This window comes from Octodon degus, unplaced genomic scaffold, assembly GCF_000260255.1.
Source record: "Octodon degus isolate 3935 unplaced genomic scaffold, OctDeg1.0 scaffold00003, whole genome shotgun sequence".
Lineage (NCBI taxonomy): Eukaryota > Metazoa > Chordata > Mammalia > Rodentia > Octodontidae > Octodon > Octodon degus.
In genome coordinates, this window is record NW_004524579.1 from 1159485 (window position 1) to 1181547 (window position 22063).

At 36.7% G+C, this 22063-nt stretch overlaps 1 protein-coding gene across 1 annotated transcript in view; it reads right to left on the reverse strand.

Annotated features, from left to right (window-relative positions):
• Window positions 1-199: 199 nt before the first annotated feature.
• Window positions 200-22063, reverse strand: part of Ss18 (SS18, nBAF chromatin remodeling complex subunit) — an 86595-nt gene continuing 64731 nt past the window's right edge. Inside the window, exons 8-12 of the mRNA XM_023713321.1 lie at window positions 21491-21595; window positions 18626-18718; window positions 17792-17914; window positions 15266-15399; window positions 200-1167 (exon numbers count right to left, since the gene is read on the reverse strand). Coding sequence (XP_023569089.1) covers window positions 1141-1167; window positions 15266-15399; window positions 17792-17914; window positions 18626-18718; window positions 21491-21595 — 482 coding nt within the window. The 3' untranslated portion in view covers window positions 200-1140. The remainder of the gene's footprint in view (window positions 1168-15265; window positions 15400-17791; window positions 17915-18625; window positions 18719-21490; window positions 21596-22063) is intronic.

The window sequence follows — 22063 nt, forward strand, 5'->3', positions numbered from 1 at the left end:
TAAAATGCAGTCTCTTATGTTTCCAATATAGATCAGAATAAATCTCATCAATAAGCACTATAAGAACCACTTCTTTGGGCTATATTAACCAACATAAAAAAGGGGGAAAAATGAGTGTCCCTTTTTAATGGCATTATTTCCAGTTAAGAAAGCTGATAAACCAATTATTTTTCTGATGTAAAAAATAAAAATTACTGGATCAATGTTGACTCTTCTTTAATATTATTTATAAGATGGTTTTCAGTACTATTTACTAAGTCTTCTGATTACTCAAACAAGATAAAATGAACACTTCGTTTTCAGTTATTGCTATTTTAGGAAAGGATTATGACTGTTTACATAAAATGGTTACTAAAGGTTCTTTAGATCCAACAAAATGCAATTCATATTGCCTTACATTTTAAAAGAGTATTATAAATGATCTTTATAAAAAGGTTTTAGTTCACAAAACTGGAAGGCTTAAAAAAAAAAGTCTTTACTCAAAACAGTATCACAGTGCCCTTCGTTATCTGATAGATAAAAGGGGTTTCAGTCTCCTCTATAACATGACAGTGGACATATGGTGTACTTTTGTCTTCACCCTCACCTTTATCTTCATAGTACACCATTCTGAGACCAAATCAGGCATCTACCACACTTCAGTCCACATTAATAGAGGATTTCTGATTCTGTCCAGTGCGTAGTGTACCGCCTTGCATATTCACATGAAATAAACATAATATACAAAATATTGCTGCTGTAAAAAGTGTACATTCCCCTCTTCCCCTTACAAAAGAATTTGTGGAAAAGTATTAAATTCCCTTAACCTTCGTAAACATACAAAGCTGTTCACACCTTTCAGTCGGTAACAGTCGTTTGGAAACACAGTTCCAAAATCACTGCAAATTGGTTATGTCATTGCATTTTCTGTCCAATGTTGCCATCTAGAGTAGAAATGTGAAATCAAGAGTATTTTTAAGCTACTAAAACCTTTAAAACTAAACCAAGAAGGCTGCTTAAAGACAAAACAGCCACTTATCCACAAGATTTTTCCAAAAAACTAGACGGAATGGAAGGATCTCTTCACAGGGAGGTGGCCACAGTGCTGAGGTGACAGGAGGGCTGCTAGTACGTCCTGGCGATTGGAATGTAAGTACTCTTTCACTGTTGGTAATTTCCGTACTGTCCCTAAAAGGCAAATATGAAAAAATACTTAGGTACTAGCCTGAGCTAAATTAATTTAGCATAGAAAATTACAAATAATTGTAACAATGTCATATAACAAAAGCAAATAGACCTCCCACAAATCAACTTTTTATGCATGTAAGTACACAATACCATTATTCTGATATTACTGGATTGCAAATGGGTTTATAGCCCAAACTATACAAGGATTTGGCAAATCAGCCTAGACAAGTAGCTGTCACCTAGTGAAAATGTGGTGTTATTTTGCTGAAATGAACTAAGCAGTGATGAGTGAGAAATTCTAGTTGTAAACTTTGGCGTGGTACATACTAATGGAAATTATACCCCAGTGTGACAGCTCTGTGAGTACTCAGCTTGCTGTAATTACTATTACAAATTAATATCAAGGGTATTTGCAATAAATGGCAATTGAGAGTAGAAAGACAGCTGAGAGAGAAAAGTAAGAGTCTTCTATGCAAACTACAGAATTTTTCCCTGAGGTCAACAAAGTAGAGGTACTCAATGGAGGTATTTGGATAGGAAAGTTTTATATCTAGGAAAGTTCGTTTTTGTTGTTTTTAATAAGGCAGACCTAAAGGGGTGATGGCTGACAGGATGGGGAAGTGATTAACATCCAGTAAATGACTGTAAAGCTTGGTTTGAAAAGAGAAGAAACAGTCTTTTCCTGTAAAACAGAAGAAGCTGGGCCTGGTGGTGCACATCTGTCATCCCAGTGCTCTGGGAGGCTACCTGTAAGAGGAATGGAAGTTTAAGCCCATCCCAGGCAACCTAGCAACTTAAATAATTAGAGCTGGGGAGACAGCTCAGGAGCATAAGTGCTGCCTGGTCAGTGCAAGGTCCTGAGTTCGGTCCCTGGTAGGAAAAAAAAAAAAAGATTAAAAAATTGCACTAAATTAAAATGCGTTTCAGAACCAGCACTCTAGTGCCTACCACGTGCAAGCATCCAGCCTGGTCATGTGGAGTGCTGTGCTTACACGTCTCACTTGCCTAAGTGATGGGCCAGAAAAACAGGACAGTGGTGCTGGGGTGCAGCTCAGTGCCAAGGCCTGGGGTCCATCCCCTGTACTGCAAAAAAACTAAAAATAAATCAGAAGAAAACTGAGACAAACTAAAAATTATGTATTTTAGTTTGGTGGTCTATAGCGCCTGCTTAGGCAAAGCACAGGGAGCACGGTTCGATCCCAGGCACCACAGACCACTCCAGTGCCAGCCTCACTCCCAGGGAAACTGAGCAGGCCACGCGTACATGTATACACGTACACGTACACGTACACACACACACACACACACACACAATTTTCTTAAATATGTTTGAAGTAGGTACTCATAAAACCATCTACTTTCCAAAAACGGTACTTATTGGGTGCATATAATTAGCTAAATTTTTCCAAGTCACATTATATGACACAAGAAAATATACTTCCACAGCATAAGCAGCAGTCCCCTGAAAGCGTCCATCTTCACAACAGATACACATGGTAATCTGTGCAATGTCACCAGGTATATTAAAAAACTTCACTGTTCTTGAAATATAGCAGGCTATTTTACATTAACTGCTCTACACAATTTATTCTGCTGAATTTCAAGTTAATGTGCATCCTGAAATATACATTAGTAAAAGTATACCTAGGACTTGCTTTAAAATGTAGTAATACCTCTTCACAAGCACTTCTGTTTGCAAACAATTTGATTTTTAAGCATATTCACCAAAGTTTTGCTTCTTTTCATAAACTCTGCAACAGGTAACAGACAAAAACACAGCCATCTTCCTCATACAAAGCCAAAGGCAGTCATTGTCCCCGAAATCAGTAAATCAAGTTTGTAAGGAAAGTACCACAAAAGTATGAAAAAAAATTGGCAGAAGTATAAAAGAACCATGTGGCAAAATGATAGTAACTGCTGTCTCTTGTATGTAAGATTTCTGTAATGAAAACTTTAAAATAAAGGTTAATGACATATCCTACCATACACTACAGCTAAATTGACATCCACTGAAGCAAAATTTAAATCCTAACTTTACTGCTAACTTTCTATGTGACTCTACAAAACTCTGAGATTCAGTTTCTTCATCCACGAAATGGAAGAGTGGCATCTTCACTCAGGGTCTTAATTTCTGTTAATAGCTACACGAATTCTCACTCCACCTTCTATCATACTTACAGGACATGAGAAAGAATTTTTAGAACTATAATTATCAAGGCACCATGGCACATGCCTACAGTCCCAGCTACTTGGGAGGCTGAAGGAAGAAAACTGCTTAAGTCCAGGTGTTCGACACTGTCACTCTCTCTCTCTCTCTCACACACACACACACACACACACACACACACACACACACACCCTTAATGCTGGAAGGAAATGCTTCATCAAAGAAAGTGTAAAATGAGCTGTCAGTGACAAAAGCGAGTTGCACACATCACTGATGTGAAAGTGCAGGGGCAGGGATTCACGACTGCTGTGCCAGAGATAAACAGGACCTAATCTGCCGCCCACACTATGGACTACTGGAGCACAGGGGCTAGGTCTTACCCAGGCTTATTCCCTGAGTATGGAAAAGGATCTGACACACACTTCCTCAACAATAAATGCCAAAATAAATTATATCCAAGTAACTATAAAACTTATAGAACAAATGTTCAACACCATTAAAAATTGAAAAACATCTAAGATTTAGAAATGGCCAATAAAGTATAATTACAGAATAGAAGTTAAATTTTACAGTGGTTCAAAAATTAAAAGAACAGTATAAACTAAAATCATTAGAAATATGGAGTCACCAAAGAAAGTATACACTTCAAGGAAAAAAGCTTGTATAAATATTTCACTACTTTTATCTATGGGCACCCTAGAGATGTTGACAATTGCAGAAAACCTACTAAACTGCCGGCCCTGAGCCAAGAAGCTGAAAATGTGTGTGCAGCGATCTCAATGGGCACTAATAAACGTTGTTATGGTTTGTGTCTAGGTGTCCCCCCAAAGCCTCATGCAGTCTTGGGGGGGCTTCTGGAGTTTGTGATTGATTACTGTGGGTGTGGTTGCTGCACCCGCCTTGTGGCAGGTAATTTGCATTACAATGTAAGATAGGAAGAGAAGCCAGCTGCTTGAGCCGCTGCTACCCCTCCCTTGTGCTCTTGCTCTTTGCCACCGCCATGAAAAGTTGCTTTCTGCCATGTGCTGCTCTGCCTTGAAGCCAGCTGAGTAAGGACTGAAGCCTCCAGTAACTGCGAGCTAAATAAACCTTTCCTTCCGTCATTTTGAGTGATGGGCATTTGTCCCAGCAATGAGAGAAGAGTAACTAAGACAAACATCTAGAAGGGAAATGCCACAGCTTTGAGCACCTCTTCCAACTGCAGATGCAAAGCATAACTTGTATTAATCACATGATGTCTCAATAAACTTAATGTTAAAACACTTATACAAGTTTTTCTTTTCCTGAAGTGTGCATATGTTTTGGCGAATTCTATTACAGGGAATATGGAAGCTTTAAGAAAAGATTTGGATAGCAGAGAAAAAAGACCAATTCAAATAGAAGTAATAGCTAAAGCAGAGAGGAGAAATACAGAATGCTTAGGGAAGGAAAAGGTTAAAAAGTGCACAACAATGAAGGGAAGCTAACAATTATTTTGAAAGAGCTCGAGAATAAGAAGACTGATAGTAACAACAGCTAACCCTTAATCCACCTTAACAACCAAGACCTTACCAAGTGTCAGACATTGTACTAAGTCATCTGTGTCCACCTGTAAACTCTAAAGTAAGTATTTCCATTTTACAGAAAAAAGAAAAATAGGAGTACTGAAAGTTTAAGTAGCGTGATCAAACTGAATCACATTTCCAGGAACAAACTAAATCACAATCAAGTCTAAAAGGGTGAAACTGAGTATAGAAACCAATAGCAAATTCTAGGCTTGAATTGGGGCTCAAAGTGCAGGTTTTGGGAGCCAGGAGTCAATTTCTAATACCACCTTTTCCACTAACAGCCTTCATGACCTTGGACAAGGCGTTACCTAACATTTCCTGACATTCACCTGACAAGGATGAGTATAATCCCTACTTCAAAGTTTTGCAAAGAAATAAGATGAAAAAGCTTTGCAAGTTACTTAAGCACTCCTCCGTAACACTGATGGCAACGTGGTACAGTAGTTCCCCTATATACACAGGGGACACATTCCAACTCCCTCCAGAGAATACCCAGAATACAGACAGTGCTGAGTCCACCATATGTACCATTTTTTTCTTACTATATACATACACAGGTTAAAGTTTGTTAACTGGAGCCAGTAAGACATCACCCGCAATACGACAATAATTGTAACAATATACTGTAACAGAAGCTATGTGGATGCAGTCTCTCTCTCTCTCTCTCTCTCTCTCTCTCTCTCTCTCTCTCTCTAACAGTAACACAAATGTTTTCAGACTGCAGGAAATGGAACATGTTGAGAACTGAGCAGGAGGACTGCTGCACAGAGACAAAGTGTGAGCTCCTGTCATGCGTGACCTGTCACTGAGCCCCAGCACTCCTAGCTCAGTCACCCTGTGTGACTCACTCCAGCACTCTGTGCCTCACTTTGTTTCTTCTATTTTTTAAATTACAAAATCTCTCCAACTAGAGTGCCAATTAGTAAGAGAGCTAGACAGAGGAGCCGGGGAGATGGCTCAGTGGAATAAGTGCTTCCCTGGCAAGCACAAGGGCCTGAGTTCAATCCCCGGTTCCACCAAAAAAAAAAAAAAAGAGAGAGCTAGATAGAATGAAAATCCAGCCATGATGAAGGAAGCAACACCAATGGTCTGAACTGAGACAAGGCAAAAGGGGCTATAAAGAAGGGAGGCTTAAACAGAAACAATGTTATTTGGCCTTCCAGCTCGATGATAGGACAGAAAGAAAAAATATGCTTGGTTAGGGGGAAAAAAATGACTGCTTTTAATTTATGATGGTTATGTTGAATACATGTGGTAAAAATAAGTAGACATCTACTTTTTAGAAGACAGGGTCAGTGCACAAATAGAGAAGGGGTTTCTGAAGCCATGAAAAAGAGACTGTCTAGGCAGAGTGGTAAGAACAGTTCTATCTCGAAACCTGAACAGTATTAAGCATTGCCTTTCATTCCATTTATTCAGTTAAAAAGTCTTTAACATTATTTCTTCACAATTTTTAAGAAGTTCCTTTTTTCCCTATTGTGATTTCCACTCACATCTCAGAAGAAACTAATGGCTTGACTCATACATTTATTCAGTAATATTTGCTAGCCATGTGTAATGTTCAACAAGGTGACTGAGAATCAACAGTAATTTAAAAAAAAAAAAAAAAAGGATGCCTTTAGAAAGCCTTACCCTGGGCAGTAGGAACAGGACAGTAAACAACTACAAAACAGTCTCTCAGATGGAGACAACTGCTAGGCTGCAAGGAAGCAAAGCACTTTTTGGGTCAAGACAGATTTACTCTCCATACCAAAACAACAAAAAGCCAGACAAAGTATTTGAAGCAAGTGTACAGAAGACACTGGACAGAGGTGACACAGGCCAGCAGCCCACAAGAAATGGAAAACAAAGGTGGGGGGGCTCTCTGGCTCACACCATTTACTGGCTTGACAGTTTGCAGGTGGAAGGACATGACGGGAAACTGAGCCTAGGTCTGCCAGATGCTCTGAATTAAGGAGGTTAAGCTTAGAGCTGGAGCAACAAGGTGACAGTGTCAGGAGGACAGAATGCCTTAGAAGAATTAGCAGTTCTATAGGGACATGCACATCTGCAGAACTGTCCACAAGTACTCAGCACAGTACTGGTGCAAGTACAAAACGACAGACAGTACCCAGGGCTGAGGCTGTAGGCAAAAGGCTGCCAGAAACACTACTTGGTGCTCACACAGGGACACAAAATAGTTCTTACTGCCTTTCACCATTGAAGCCAGAGTGAGAAAGCCTTATGATTCAAAAGGAACTGGGTAGAGTATGCAGAGATTATCACAAATATAGAGGAAAAACTATGACCCATAATGAAGAGGAAAAGATAATAATCAAAACTGATGCACAAATGATATGGATGCTAGAATTAGCAAAAAAAATGATATTAAAAGTTCTATTTTTATTTAATATGCTAAAAAATTTAAGCTAAGACATGAAAAGATAAAAAAATCCAAAGCAAACTTTAAGAAGTAAAAATTACAATGACAGAGATGAAAAATACCTTGACAGGATTAAAAACAGACTAAACAATGAAAGACATAGCAAGAGCCAAGCTGACACAAAAAGAAACAATAAAAAATCAAAACAAAACAAAAATCTCAAGAGAACAAGTAAACTATGGGACATATTCAAAGAACCAAATATGAGCTAATTGAAGTTAAAGAAAATAGGAAGAATATAGTGTAAAAACGGGAAAAAATTCATCCAAAATTTTTCCTATTTAGATGAAAACTATGAAGCCACAAATGCAAGAAGCTCAACAAATTCTAAGCATATGAACTATGAAGAAATCTTATACCAAGACATGGCCCAGTTACAATTTGAGCAACAGAAAATGAATTTTTTGGTCAAACAATTTGATAAAGGAAAATACCAAATGCTGTCAGGACAAAAAAAAAAAAAAGAAGAAGAAGAAGAAGACCAATAGGAAACATTTGCTTGGAAATTATGTGAAGAGGCACCAGTGCAGAAACACCTGTAAGTTAGGATGAAATACACCCGGAGCATAACTTACATTCCTTGTCAGGAGATTTTACATTACTCCCACTAGGTATTTTTGTTTTTGTTTTTGTTCTTTTTTGCAGAACCGGGGATTGAACTCAGGCCCTTGTGCTTGTCAGGGAAGTGCTTATTCCACTGAGCCATCTCCCCAGTACTCCCACTAGGTTTTAAAGACCAGAAGAAAAGGATGTATCAAAACTGTACCCCTTGAAAAAAATGGCAAAATAAACATTTATTCAGACACAAGAAAGCTGAGAGAATTTACCACCAGAAGACATGTACTTCAGAAACATTAGCTGCAGTTCTTTAAGTGAAGGAAACTGACACCTACTGGAAATATGGATCTAGAATACTACACTGAAAACTGTAAATAAATACTTTCAATATTATTTAAATAACTTAAACATATAACTGGTTTTTAAAAGATAAATTCTATATACTGTAGAGCATATAAGATGCATAAGTAAAAGTTGCAACAATAACACAGTTAAGAAGAAATAAAAAGACTATTTTAAGGTTTTATGCATTAAGTGGTGCAGCGTCACTTGAAGACAGTAATACATACTACCTAGGTGAACTTTTAATGCATTATGCCAAGCAAAAGAAACAAAACACCACAGGATCCTATTTACTTTCCATGTCCAGGATAAGCAAAACCATTAAGACAAAAAGTGAACTTGCTGCTGCCTAGGGGTGGGCATCTAGGAAACGAACGAGAAGGACAGTTTCTCTTCAGTGGTGAAATAGTCTAACCTGAGACTGTGCTGATGGTTGCACAACCCTGAATATCCTATAAGCCCACTGCAAGGATACCCTGGAATGTGCACTGTGAGATACGTGAATTACAGCACAGTAAAGCTCACTCTTTAAAAACAGGGAAAAATCAAGTAAGACAGAAAAAAGACAACAGAAACCAGATGGGGAGAAAAACTGAGATGATTTACTTAGCTATATCCATTATCATATTATCTATAATGAAAAAAAAAGCCTCTTAAGGGCAGATTGACAGGCTGGATGAAAAAAGGAAGACTCAACTATATGACGCCTGCATATGAATAATAACCACTTCAGTACTGATCCAAAGAAAGCTGGAATGGGTAATGATATTACAACAGATTTCAAAGCAAATATAACCAGGAATAATGACGCAACAGTAAAGAAATTCATCAGAAAGATGTAGGAAGCTTGAAAACACATACCTTAAAAATGTAGCACCAGAATACTAACAATGATTGGGGCAAATGCCTAACTGTAACCTTTTCTCAATAATTAATACTATAGGTAGAAAATCAGCAAGGTCTTGTCAGACCTAGCATTACCAACCAACTTCACCTAATTGACATTTCCAAAATACCCACACAGACCATATTTTGGGCCATAAAACAAATGCCAATAAATACAGAAGAATTCGGCCCCCCATAAATATGTTCTATTATAATGATGATGATAGTAATGAAAAGCAATTATACAAAAACAAGTAGGAAACCCCCAAATATTTAAAATTAAATTATATACTTCTAAGTAAATCCTGGGCCAAAAAGAAAAAAACAAAAACAAAATCAGAAAGCATTTGACCCAATAAAATGAGAAAAGAACATATTAAAATCTGTGGAATGCAGCTTGAGGGCACTGATAGCAAAGAAACACCTGCACTGGAAAAGCCTTGAACCACTGGAACTGCAGCTCTCGGCTTCAGAAGTGGAGAAGGAAGACCAGAGGAAACTCGAGCAAGGAGCACAGGCGCAGCAGCGTACGCCCGTAATCCCAGCAGTCAGAAGGCTGAGGTCGCTGTGAGTTCTAGACCAGCCTGGGCTACAAATTCAGTTCAAGGGCAGCATGAACTGCACAGTAAGAGTCTGTCTCAAAAAGACAAAAAAGAAACTTGAGCAAGGAGGAGAAATAAAGACCTGTCAGAAAGAAACAGAAGAGCACATGGACATAAGAAAATCAACACAAAAAAAGGTGGCTCCTAAAGAAAATCAATAGAGATAAAAACTAGTCTGATTAATGAGAAGACAGAAACTATCGATGTCAGAAATGAGGAAGTAACATTCCTCATTCTAGACATATTCTAGACATATTATGGATAAGAAATTACTCAACAACACAAATAAATCTCGTGAAAGAAACTTTTGCTCAAGAAGAAAGTATAAACTAAGTACACTTAAAATTAATAGATATTAAAATTTTAATTCAAAACTTTCTAATTAAAAAAGCCCCAACCCCAAACTACTTCACCGGTGAATTATACCAAGTATTTTAGAAAAGATGTTATCAATTTTATGCCCATTCTTTCAGAAAATTGAAGGGCAAATTCTTCTCTGCTTACTATACAGTGAATATAACACCTTAAAAGCAAAACCCAGGACATTATGAGGAAAAAAAAAAAAAAAAAAACTTCAGTCCAGTATTTCTCTTGAAAATACATGGAAAAATTCTTAATAAAATTTTAGCTAATCAAATCCAACACATAAAAAAGATACCAAGTAAAGTTTTCCTAGGTATGCTGTTAATTTAAAATCTGAAAATCAAACAATACAATTCAATAACTAAAAGAAAATATAACCACCAATATGTAAGGAAAAAGTCATTTGATAAGATTCATTCTTTCATGATAACAATTCCCAGCAAATCAGGACTATCACAACTTTATAAAAGGTATCTATGAAAAAAAAACTGATGATCTTTCTCCTAGGATCAGAAAAAAGACAATGATGTCCACTTTTACTGTTTTTATTTAATATTGTTATTAGAAGCTTTAGCTGAGGCAGAGGACAGAGGAGCGGTTCAGAACATTTCAATCAGAAAAGTAACAATATGATTTCTACGCAGAAAACTTTTTTTGGAATCCAAAAAAAGTCCACTAGACATAATAAGTGGTATTAACAAGGTTACAGTTTGATAAAATATCAATATACAAAAATAATGTGGGGGCCAGGGGGATAGCTCAGTAGCATAAGTGCTTCCCTGGCAAGCGCAATGGCCTGAGTTCAATCCCCGGTTCCCCCAAAAAAACAACAACAATGAAAAAAATAAAAAATAAATGTGTATATACTAGCAACTAACAACTACACAGTAAAATTTAAAACTTTTCAACAAGAAAAATGTAAAATATTTATGGGACAAATATGACAAAAGCTGCTTAAGGCCAGTACATTGAAAACACTGCTGACAAATTTTAAGGGCAGATGCCATGGTCACAGACTGGCAGACCTCCTAGTATGACACCTCTCCCCAGACTGATACAGACTCAAGGCCATTCTAATAAAATTCTAGTAGGCTTTTATGTCAAAAATCACTATTTCTAAAATCTACATGGAAATACAAAGGACCTACAGTGCTAAAACAACTCTGACAAAAGTAAAAAAAGGTAGAAAATTAACACTACCTATTTTCAACAATTATAGAACTGCAGTAAGAAGATAATTCAGTAAAGATATTCTTCAAAAAATTAGTTATCTATTCAAAAGGAAAAAACATAAAAACTTTCAATTCAGAGTGAGTCATATTCAAAATTTAAATTGAATTGCAAAAACAAACAAAAAATCTAAAAGTACAGAATTTCTAGAAGCAAGTATGAGAAAACCTTTTTAATCCTGGATTAGGTAAAGAATTTTTATATTGGACACAAACAGCATGATCCGTCAAGAAAACGTGATAAGCTAAATTTCATCAAAATTTTACATTTCCTCTGTTTAAAAAAGTTAGAACAGAAAGGTAGATTGAAGGAAAACATATGCAAATCGTATTTAATAAAGGAAATGAATCTAGACTACATAAAGACCTCTTAGCATTCAACCAGAAAATAAAAAACTGAGTTTAAAACACAGCAAAAGATTAACTAGAAACCTCAAAAAAGATACACAGATGGTAAATAGGCACAACAGACTATATTCAATAGCTTTAGTCCTTAGAACTACAATCCAGGATCAAGCTACTTATGAGATCCTAACAAGTGAGGTAGGAAGCATTGTGGATACAGAAGAATGAAGGCTGCTTATAAGGAAGAACACATAAGCCAACGTTACTAAAGCAGAGTTGATTGAGGAGGGAGGGAAAATGGTTGAAAAATAAATCTCAGCCAGGTAGCACAGAAGGAGGTGGGATCAGGCCAGCTATATTTATATTCTTGTAGCCATTATAAGGCAAGGCTTTTACTCTGAGACTGAAGTCACCACAAGGTTTTGAGTAAAGCGATGGCATAATACCATTACTGTCTTTAGCACATTCCTGTCGGCTTGAGGCTCTGGTGGTACAAATGAATCTGATCACTTGTGTTAGTCTTGTACTAAGAAAGTAATAAAAAGCTGCCCAAGTAAACCCAAATTCCTAGAAACTTTAGAGGCTAGACTACGGTGAAAAGAGATTATATATCCTAGTGCCCCAAATCTGGCTTGTGGCAGTCTTTCAAATCTAACCCTTTCATAACTTTCAAATCGCACTTTCAATTCTGGCCTTTCCGTCCACACGTCTGCTTTACTACTGAACCTCCCACCTCATCACCAGCCCCTTCCTGAACAGGACAGCCTTTCACCCCTAGTTTCTCTTGCCTAGCTGATACTGACCCATTCACGGGCTCATGTAATCTCTCTTATATACACTTGGGTAATGTCTCATAGGGACTATCCTCTTATCTGAGTTTGAAGCTACTTCCACATCAAGGTACTTCCACTTTCTTCAGCCAAGTACCTGTTGAACTGTATCACTGGCTTTCTTGTCTGACCCCATCCAGACTTAAGTTCATGAAGACAGGGGGCATGTTTCTGGCATGTCTACACTCTGCATTCAAGAGCACATAGCTGCTGCTCAGTGAATGGTGTGCAGTTAAGGAGATTTAGAAATATACTGACTCAAACATATACTTAAAAGGTCAGGTTGGTCCATGACACACTAAAGCTGAGGGAATGGTAAAACATCTGAAGAGAGATGTCCTGTACGAGATTGTGGGTCATGACGGTCAGGCTAAAGGACAAGCATAAGGCAGATGACTTAGAAATTTAGAAAGCAGAGGATCAAGGATTGCTATTCAGGTAATAGAAACTGTAAGAAAAAATTAAAAATGGTATAAATATTTAGGCACTTCAAAATGAGCTTAAGGCCAACCTGAACTGCATAGCAAGACCAGTCTCGAAGAAAGAAACAAGGGGCTGGGGAGATGGCTGAGTAGAATAAGCATCTCCCTGGCAAGTACAAGGGCCTGAGTTCAAATCCCTTCCTCGAAGGAAGAAATGAAGGAAGGAAGGAAGGAAGGAAGGAAGGAAGGAAGGAAGGAAGGAAGGAAGGAAGGAAGGAGAGAGGGAGGGAAAGGAAGGAGGGAGGGAGGGAGGGAAGCAGCATGGAAATCAAGACAGCTGCTCCATAACCCATAGGTATCACGTCTCTCACTTATTTGGGACCTGACACAGTACCCAACAAGTGTGAAAAATTAAAAAATATTTGTGGAATAGAGTGAATTAAAAACACAACTCATTCCTGAGAGCTAACATACCTCAAATTGTCAACTGAAGGCTCAGGCTCCTCTACACAGCCTTCAAAATCTGTCCTGTACACAGGCAGATCTCAGCGTCCTTAGAGAGACACTAACCCAGGATTTCTCAATTAACCCCGCACAGGAAAGGATGTTGTAATGTTCCTTCGAGAAGCACAAGTAGCTGGCATTCAGGTCACAGCTCAAGACTGTGGTCTTAAGTTAAAACTAAGAAGATTCCAATCATAACCCAAGTTGTTTGTCAGGCCAGTCATCACTTGAGGGACCACTGCATATGAACAAAGCATCACCCTCTGAAAGTCAGCATGTAGATGAGTACTTATTAGCTGTGGTTAACTTTACTTCTAAAATTTTTGCCTGTCTACCTGCCTGCTTGCTTTTCTTTCTTTCTTTCTTTCTTTCTTTCTTTCTTTCTTTCTTTCTTTCTTTCTTTCCTTCCTTCCTTCCTTCCTTCCTTCCTTCCTTCCTTCCTTCCTTCCTTCCTTCCTTCTTTCTTTTTTGGGGGGTGGTATCTGGGATCAAACCCTGGACCTTGTGCTTGCCACACAGACACTTATGCTGCTGAGCAATCTCCCCAGGCCTTCTAGCTAGTCTTTTTTGTTCTAGTGGACTACTCATTCATCCTTATTCTTTTTGTTCTAGTTTTTCATATCACCTCTGCTCTTACTTTAAAGGAAGTGTATGCCAAGAAGCTGCCAACCTGAGAAAAGGTTAAGAACTGTCCATGCTTCACATTCTTTTGATACTGCAGCTGAAGTATTCCTCAAATTATTTCATCTCCATCAGCCAGGAAGACCCAATTTACAAATTAAAGACAGATCCAGGGCCCGGCCAAATAGCTCAGAGGATTCAAGTGCCTGCAAGAAGGCACAGGGGCAAGGAGTTTGATCCCTGGGCCTGGCCTGCCAACCCCCAGCCCCCCACCCCCAGGCACTGAGAAGGCAATTGAGACCGGGCGTGGTGGCACACGCCTGTAATCCCAGTTCCTGGGAGGCTGTAAATAGGCAGATCACTATGAGTCTGATCTAGTAGTGAGACCCTGAACACCCTGTAGACCCTTCCCTAAAATACAAAAAAAAAAGATCCATGATCAAAATAATCTATTTCAGGTAAGGTAAGTAGTGTACAAACCAAAATATCTTCAGTAGCAACCCACTAAATAAACCCAATACCCATCTAAAGGAATCATCATAATAAATCATTTTCATAATAATGAATCATTTCCTTTATAAGTCAAGTAGGCTGAGGACATTTAAAAACAATGACATGACACAATTATAAATCTGAGAAGTTTAGTAAAAAACAACCATGGCACAAATTATAAGTCTGAGGAGTTTGGTTAAAAAAAAAGATGGAACTTAAATGAACACAAAGCTCAAGGAATATAGCTGTCTTAGGATGAGATTCACTTCTACATATTGGAAAGGAGAAAGGGGAGAAATAACATTTGTGGTAATATGTGTACGGGAGGAGGCAGCTGAGAATATAAAGTCTGACTTCAAAGAGCTGGGCAGTCCAGGTGTGACCACAGTGCAGTGATATACGGAGGTCAAGTGCTGGATAACTGAAGCACTAAAACAGATGAATTCCAAACCAACGGGTCAAGGCAGCTTTCAGCATAAACCTGAGGAGACTGGAAAAATACCACTAGAAAGTATGTGTGAAAATAGACACAGGAGAAACGAAGTCTAAGAAAATGCTAGTTTCTTACTTCAAGCCATGCTTTGCATATTAGAGCATCTATAATCAAGTATGCTAACACTCTACAACAGAAACTTAAAATGATCACAGCCTACTTTTGTGTGTGCTGTTATTAACAACTGCACCACAAAAAAACAACTACAAAGAAACATTCAAGTGAAAACTACTTTCCCATCACTGTGGCACTTGTATAGCTGGTCCCATGACTTACCTGGTCATACCCATAAGGTCTCTGCTGGGGGGGCTGTGGTGGTCCAGGCTGTGTGGGTCTGTATCCCCCATACTGCTGACCTTGTCCCTGTGGATAGTTAGGATACTGAGGCCCTGGACCACCCTGTGAAGGACCTGCAAAATAGTTAACACAAATAAAAGCCCAAATAAAAATATACATTTCTCAAACATTAGAAAAGGTTTAAAACAAGATATTATAGAGGCCGGGGAGATGGCTCAGTAGGATAAGCGCTTGACTGGCAAATGCAAAGATCTGAGTTCAATCCCTGGTTCCACAAAAAATAAAATAAAATAAAATAAAAAATAAAAAATAAAAAATAAAACAAGATATTATATTTTTATATCTAAATTAAAAAGAACTGTTTGGTACCTTTTCTCAAAAAAAATCTCAATGGTTATACTAAGAGTAATATTATAGTGCTACTTCAGTGTAATTACTATACTATGCTCTAGTAATTCTAGATGTGTACGTGAAGATGAGCAAGAAAGAGTAACAGAATTAAAGAGCAAGTTATTCCATAAAGGCAAGAATATTTACATAAATATATATTAAAAAATCAGTTTGCATTTTGGCCCTAGCCTTCCAAGGTCAATTAAGACTCAGGACATATGAGAACTTGTACTGTAACGTCATGTAACTCAGTAGTGTCCCAAATTTTCTGATCAAGGAGATTATGGGGCCACAGAGGAAAGTGATCGATGATGTAGAGTGTGCCTAAGGAGAGTCACATAGAGAGAAAACATTCTCTCAGGCTTTCACAGAGAGTAAATTGGCCAAGCAACGACTCATTCACATGGCTGACACTGACAAAGGATCTACAATCTGAGGTACAGGGTCTCAGGATAAATCCTGAGGGAATTTCACTGACCTTATCAGATCCAAAAGCTACAATTCTTGTTGCATAGGTCTTCTTGCTTTATCTTGGTCTTAACCATTCAGCAGAAAAGTATAAAAACGAAGTATAAGAAGTAAAGCCATGTTGTTATGTTGACCTGTAGGGGACTCAGGTCAACAACTTCTGACATTGCCATTCAAGCGGAAGACCCAATACTATTATGGACTATTGGACTATTTTGGAATATTTTGCTGAGTTCACCCACCTATAATATTTAAATAATGGAACTAAACAAAAAAAGGGGATATAGATCAATGACCATTTTGTATCTATGTATTCAAAATGGTTAGGATAGATACATAGCTACAATCTCTTAATTCAATGAACAGAAGGATTTGTTCTAATAGTGTTTGTGAATAAGATATCATATCTGCATCTTGTTAAACAAGTAACCACTAGGAAGGCAGTGTGCAATGTGTTAATTATGGGAACTACCCTACCAATTCGATTTGAAACTGTCTCACTGCTATTTATTTCTCAATAAAATTATGGAAAAGAAATAATTAATACATTGCAAAAAAAAAAAAAAAAGTGCTCCACAGTATTGCTGACAATGTGGGTATTCATATATTGCTGGTGAAAGTCTACACTGGAGCAATTTGTTTTTATTTTTTCCATTTTAATACATTTGTGATACATAACCACTGATATATGTTTTATGGGGAGAAAAACTCAACACTATCTAAATTGTAAATCAAGTGTGCTTTAGACCAAAAATTCCATCCCTGAGAATTTACATATGTGTGTGTAAATATGCTTCCAAAAGATTTGTTGCTTTATTGTAGTAAGAGCAAACGTCCATTAATAAAGGACAGATTTAGAAGTAGGGTAAAAAGGAGAAGGGGAAGTAAAAAGAATTAAGATGTGGCATATGTACTACTCTTCACAATGGATAAAACCATCATGTAGTACAAGCATGTATTAATAAATTTTTTTAATTAGAAAAAAGATCAGTTTGTATAAGCAAAAGGCAGAAAGAAAAAAGATGCAGATTGAAAGAATATTAACAAAAATAATCTCTAAATAAATTTTGGGAATAAATTGGAATTGTAATACTATGGATTTATACATGTAATCACCAAAAGAATCGTATGGGTATAGTCTGCATCCAGAAACTTATTATCACTGTTATTTTAAAACGGAAACTAAAAACTTAAAAAAGCCACAATGATATGTGAAAAATCTGATTCTGTTCCTAAAAATGATTTCAGCCTCTAGGGGCAGCAAGGATTTGGTTTGCTAAACAAGAACCTCTGTTTTACAAGGTCTACTATGGCCAATTTAAAGAACAATTTAGGAAACGTAAGCTGGAAGCTTTGATACTTTGATTTAATCACCTATTTGTGTTCTCATACAAATACAACAAAATCAGAATATTTTACTTATTCAAAATACAAACAGTAAACAGTCACAGAAGGGAAATAAAAGAAGAAAGTCGCAGAATATTTCTAACACACATACAGAAGCAGGAAATATTTTAAATAAATGCTCTTATAATAAAAGGCTAATATTGCGGACTTCCAAAAGTGTAACTTTTATAAAAATAAGCATTAACTATCTATTGACATATTTCAACACTTTCTGGCGGACAGAGCCGCAACAAGCCATACCATAGCCCTGCTGCTGCCCAGGGTAGGCCTGCTGCCCAGGGTACTGCTGCTGCTGGGGCGGGTAGCCTGGCTGCGGAGGCGGGCCCTGGTACGCATCTTGCTGCTGGCCATACTGCGAGTTTCCTAACAGTAATTGGAGAAGAGGAATAGAGCACTGAGACGGTGGCTTCATTAACATTTTGCCCTCTAAGATGCATAGCCAACAACACAAGAACAAAATGAAATGCCATATTGATTTTTTAAAGTTAACAAAACAAAGAAAAACTCAAACCAAACAGAAGGATTTCGGCCAAACAAACTGCAGTTAAAGCCAATTTTGCAAGGTTGAACTGCAGCATTTTCAGCGTCTCTGCCATACGAGCATTACATTTACTGGAACATCACAGTCATAAGATCATGACTATGCTAAATAAAATAAAAAAGACAAAATTAAAGACAGCTACAAGAGCACACACTAGCTACACAAAATCAGCAAGCTGTTTCCTAAAGGCACTAGACTTATATGTAAAATTTTACATATGTAAACACACATGAGGGAAAAAAACTGGATTGATGGGATTTATGTAAATACAAATTTTCCACTGAGGAAAAAATTATTTATAAATGTTTTAGTCTTTTTATTGTTATTAGAAATGGCAAGTCATGGTTATACGTTTTAAATATCTGTAAGGTAAGGAAATTATTTTGATTGCTTTGGGCTCCCTGTAACTTTCAAGACAGCCAGCGACTAGTATTCTACAAGAGCTTTGCATGGGCAGAAGTTGTCTTATGCAAGAATTTCCATTCCTGTAGAAGGGCATATATATGTGTGTATGTGTGAAGGTATATAGATACCTCCTTCGTAGTAATGTTGTGAGGAATCCTCATAAGGCCTATCGTAGCCTTGTTCAGGATACGACGGTTGCTGATAACCGTAATCATTATGACCTACATCAATTCGACAAGAGACAGGAAGAAACGTTAATGGCCACTGAGTGAAAACCCTAAAAATATTTAAACTTTCAGATAAAATTGAAAAAAAGAAAAAGAAATGGAAATACATAAAAAATTTCAATTGCATTAGCCAAATATTTACCAATGTGATTGCTTTCATCTTGCAATAACGTGCAAATTTATTTAAAGCAAAAAGCAGTAGTTTTAGAACATTATTACATTTATCCTCTTAACTCTGATAATCCTCATTAAGGAGGGGAAAAAAACTTTTATCTTCCATTAAAAAAAATTGAAAGCATTTAGGTCTTTCACATGTAAATAACTTGAATTAAATTAGAATGAACAAAGAAAGCAATTATCATATTTTGTCAAACACCTGTTCTGTTGGTCTCCAATTCCACAGCATATGCGAAAAACAACACATAATATAAAAGAACTTCGTAATTTTTCCCCTGAAAGAAACTGAAACACATTTTTCATATGCTGGTCTAACATGTGCTTATGTACAGTTCATGTACCTGAAAGTATTTTAGATGTAAATATTCATTTAATGCTACCATTTTCTAGATCTTTCGAAAATATTTCTAAAGTTCAATAAACATGCATCTACACAAAATTAATAGTTCTGAGTCAGAGTATACCTTTAAGACAAAATAAATTTCATCTGTAAAGTGACTGGACTTTACTCATATCCTGAATTTTAATAAAAAAAATTGTAGAAAATAACCTTTCAAATTGTAAAAACTGAGCTAAATTTTACAAGAATGTTCAATTTGGGATGGAACACTGTATTTCTCGATAAATGGTACACTTCACACCCTAGTATTTGAACGCTCCCAAACTACTAAGTATCTACACCAAGGGATGACAAACTATGGCCTACAGTCTTAATATGGCTAATGGCCTGTTTCAATAAGTAAAATTTTATTGAACACACTGCTGCTTGTAAAATTAACTGCTGTCAGTAGCCGCTTGCATGACACAGCTAGGAGTTCCACAGTTGAGACCAAGATCATACGGTCTACAAACACTTTACAGAAAAAGCCTGCCAACTATTCATCTATATGTTCATTGGCATAATATCTGGACATGAGAAACAATAGCCAATGCTGTTCAAGAAAATAACTGTTCCTATGATTAGAATATTCTATGTACATATTAAGATTCTATTTATGTTCTTCTATGCAAAAATGATAGCAATTAAGCAAAGAGCCCACTAATAAACTATATTCTTAAACTTGACATTTTCCAAATAGATATATGTGGAATAGATAGGTCACGTAACAAGACAAATTTCATATTTTAATAAATATTTAAGAGCAAGAAAAATGTTAATTTCAAGTCAGTTATGTGAGATACATTTGAAACAATTACACCAATCATTTAATTTCAGATTTCCTAATACATAGTTTAAAAAATACTGATATGCTTACAAAGATAATCTTACAAAGTATTTCTATCTCTTCAAAGTATCTATAATCTACTATAGCTTTCATGAAGTTTTCAACTAAAAATATACCATGTCTATACATGAACCGCCAAAAAATGTGAAATTAAAAAATATATCGTTTTAACCAGAATTATCCACATATGTCAGCATTATCACTAATAGTCACTGTATGCAAAATTTGAGAGGTGCTTGCTCTGTCATAGGCAGGGCCTCTACAGCAAAAAGTCCACGTCTCTAAACACTGCACTGACAAAAGAAGACAGGTGATTACATTTATCTATCTATATTACATCTATCTGAAGGAGACTTCAGATACACTACATTAAATAAATCTTCTCACTCCCTAGCTTACGTCAGTTCCTAGTCAATGGCTCCTAACGCTTCCTACTACTTCAGAAACTAGTAGGTATTAGTTTCTCTAAGTAATTTACACTAAATACACCAACAGAGGTTATTATATATATCAATCTTTTGGTAAATCCTTTCATAATGAGACAAGTCATTTTGTAATATAACCGCTTATTAATTTATCAGTTTTATATGCCTGGATTATTTTTTCTTCAGTGTTGTAAGATTTTAAAAAGAAAAGCTAGAAGAACTGCATGGTGAAAACACAGTAGCAGTAAGCTCATGCATGCTACAGCTACGTAGATTTTCTCATAGTGCAGCGCTTCTTTACTAGTCAACTTCTCACAACCTACTTTCCCACTATAATAAAACCCACTAAAATAAATAACTACCAATCTAGCTTGCAAATGCCTTGTTTATCCTATTAAACCTTTACATAGCTATAATATGGATATAACTTAGTTCCCTAAAATTTTTTCTGAAATACACAAGCACTAATGTATATAAATTGCAGCACTCTGAGAACTATGCATGATGAAACTGGAAAAATATCCCAGCATTATATTCTCTACATATTTATACACTACAGAAGAATAAATCAATAGGTGAACATTGCAATATATCAACTACATTCCAAAAAAGCTGTAATTTTTTTTTTTTAAAAAGAAGTCAGTAACACTTGCTTTGGTTCATGTGAACAATCCCAAATACAAAAGGATCCTCTTTCACGTAAGAATTCTAATGACAGAATGTGATTCATGAAGGCACTAATGGAAGAGCTAAGGAAATACACCCTGAATTAGATTGAAAACTAATGCTATTATTGGTATTTTAGATTACTAAAGTGTTTCTAAATTCTGAACAAATTGATAAGTGTCTTGATCTTCATTAGAATGCTCCAAATAGCCTCCCATACCAAATACTGGGCAGGGAAAGAAAATGGGACGGCTAAGAGCAGGAGAGATTACCATCCGGGTAGTACTGCTGGCTCAGGCCTTCTGCCGGACCCTGTCCGCCATGGCTGTACTGGTCCCCGTAATAGTCCTCCTGGCCGGAGTACTGCTGGGGCGGGCCTGAAAAACCACAACCAGGCAGGATGTAAATGATGCGTTCTATCATCAAAGGCATTCTTTATTATCCAATGTTATGTGAAAGTGTTTCTCAGTCACTGACTCTCCTCCGATACTCTGGCATCACTGATACTTTTAATTACTCCTATGCAATAGACGTACATATATACTGCAGTTCCACATATCACATTTACAAAGACTAATATTTAAGGCCATATATAATATCAAACAATACTCAGGAAAGCAAACAAAAAAGGGGAGGGTCAATGTAAGAGAAAAAAAAAAATTTTTTTGACATTAGAGCACTATAAAATAATTTTTTAGTAGTAACTTTGTTCCTGGCCATATATTTAGTAATTTCTAAAAAATAAAATGGTGTTTTCTGCTGTAAACTGAACTTTTTATATAAAATTTTGTAATATAACCCTTTCCCAAAAAATAATGAAAAAGAAACCTGTGCACCAGAAAGTT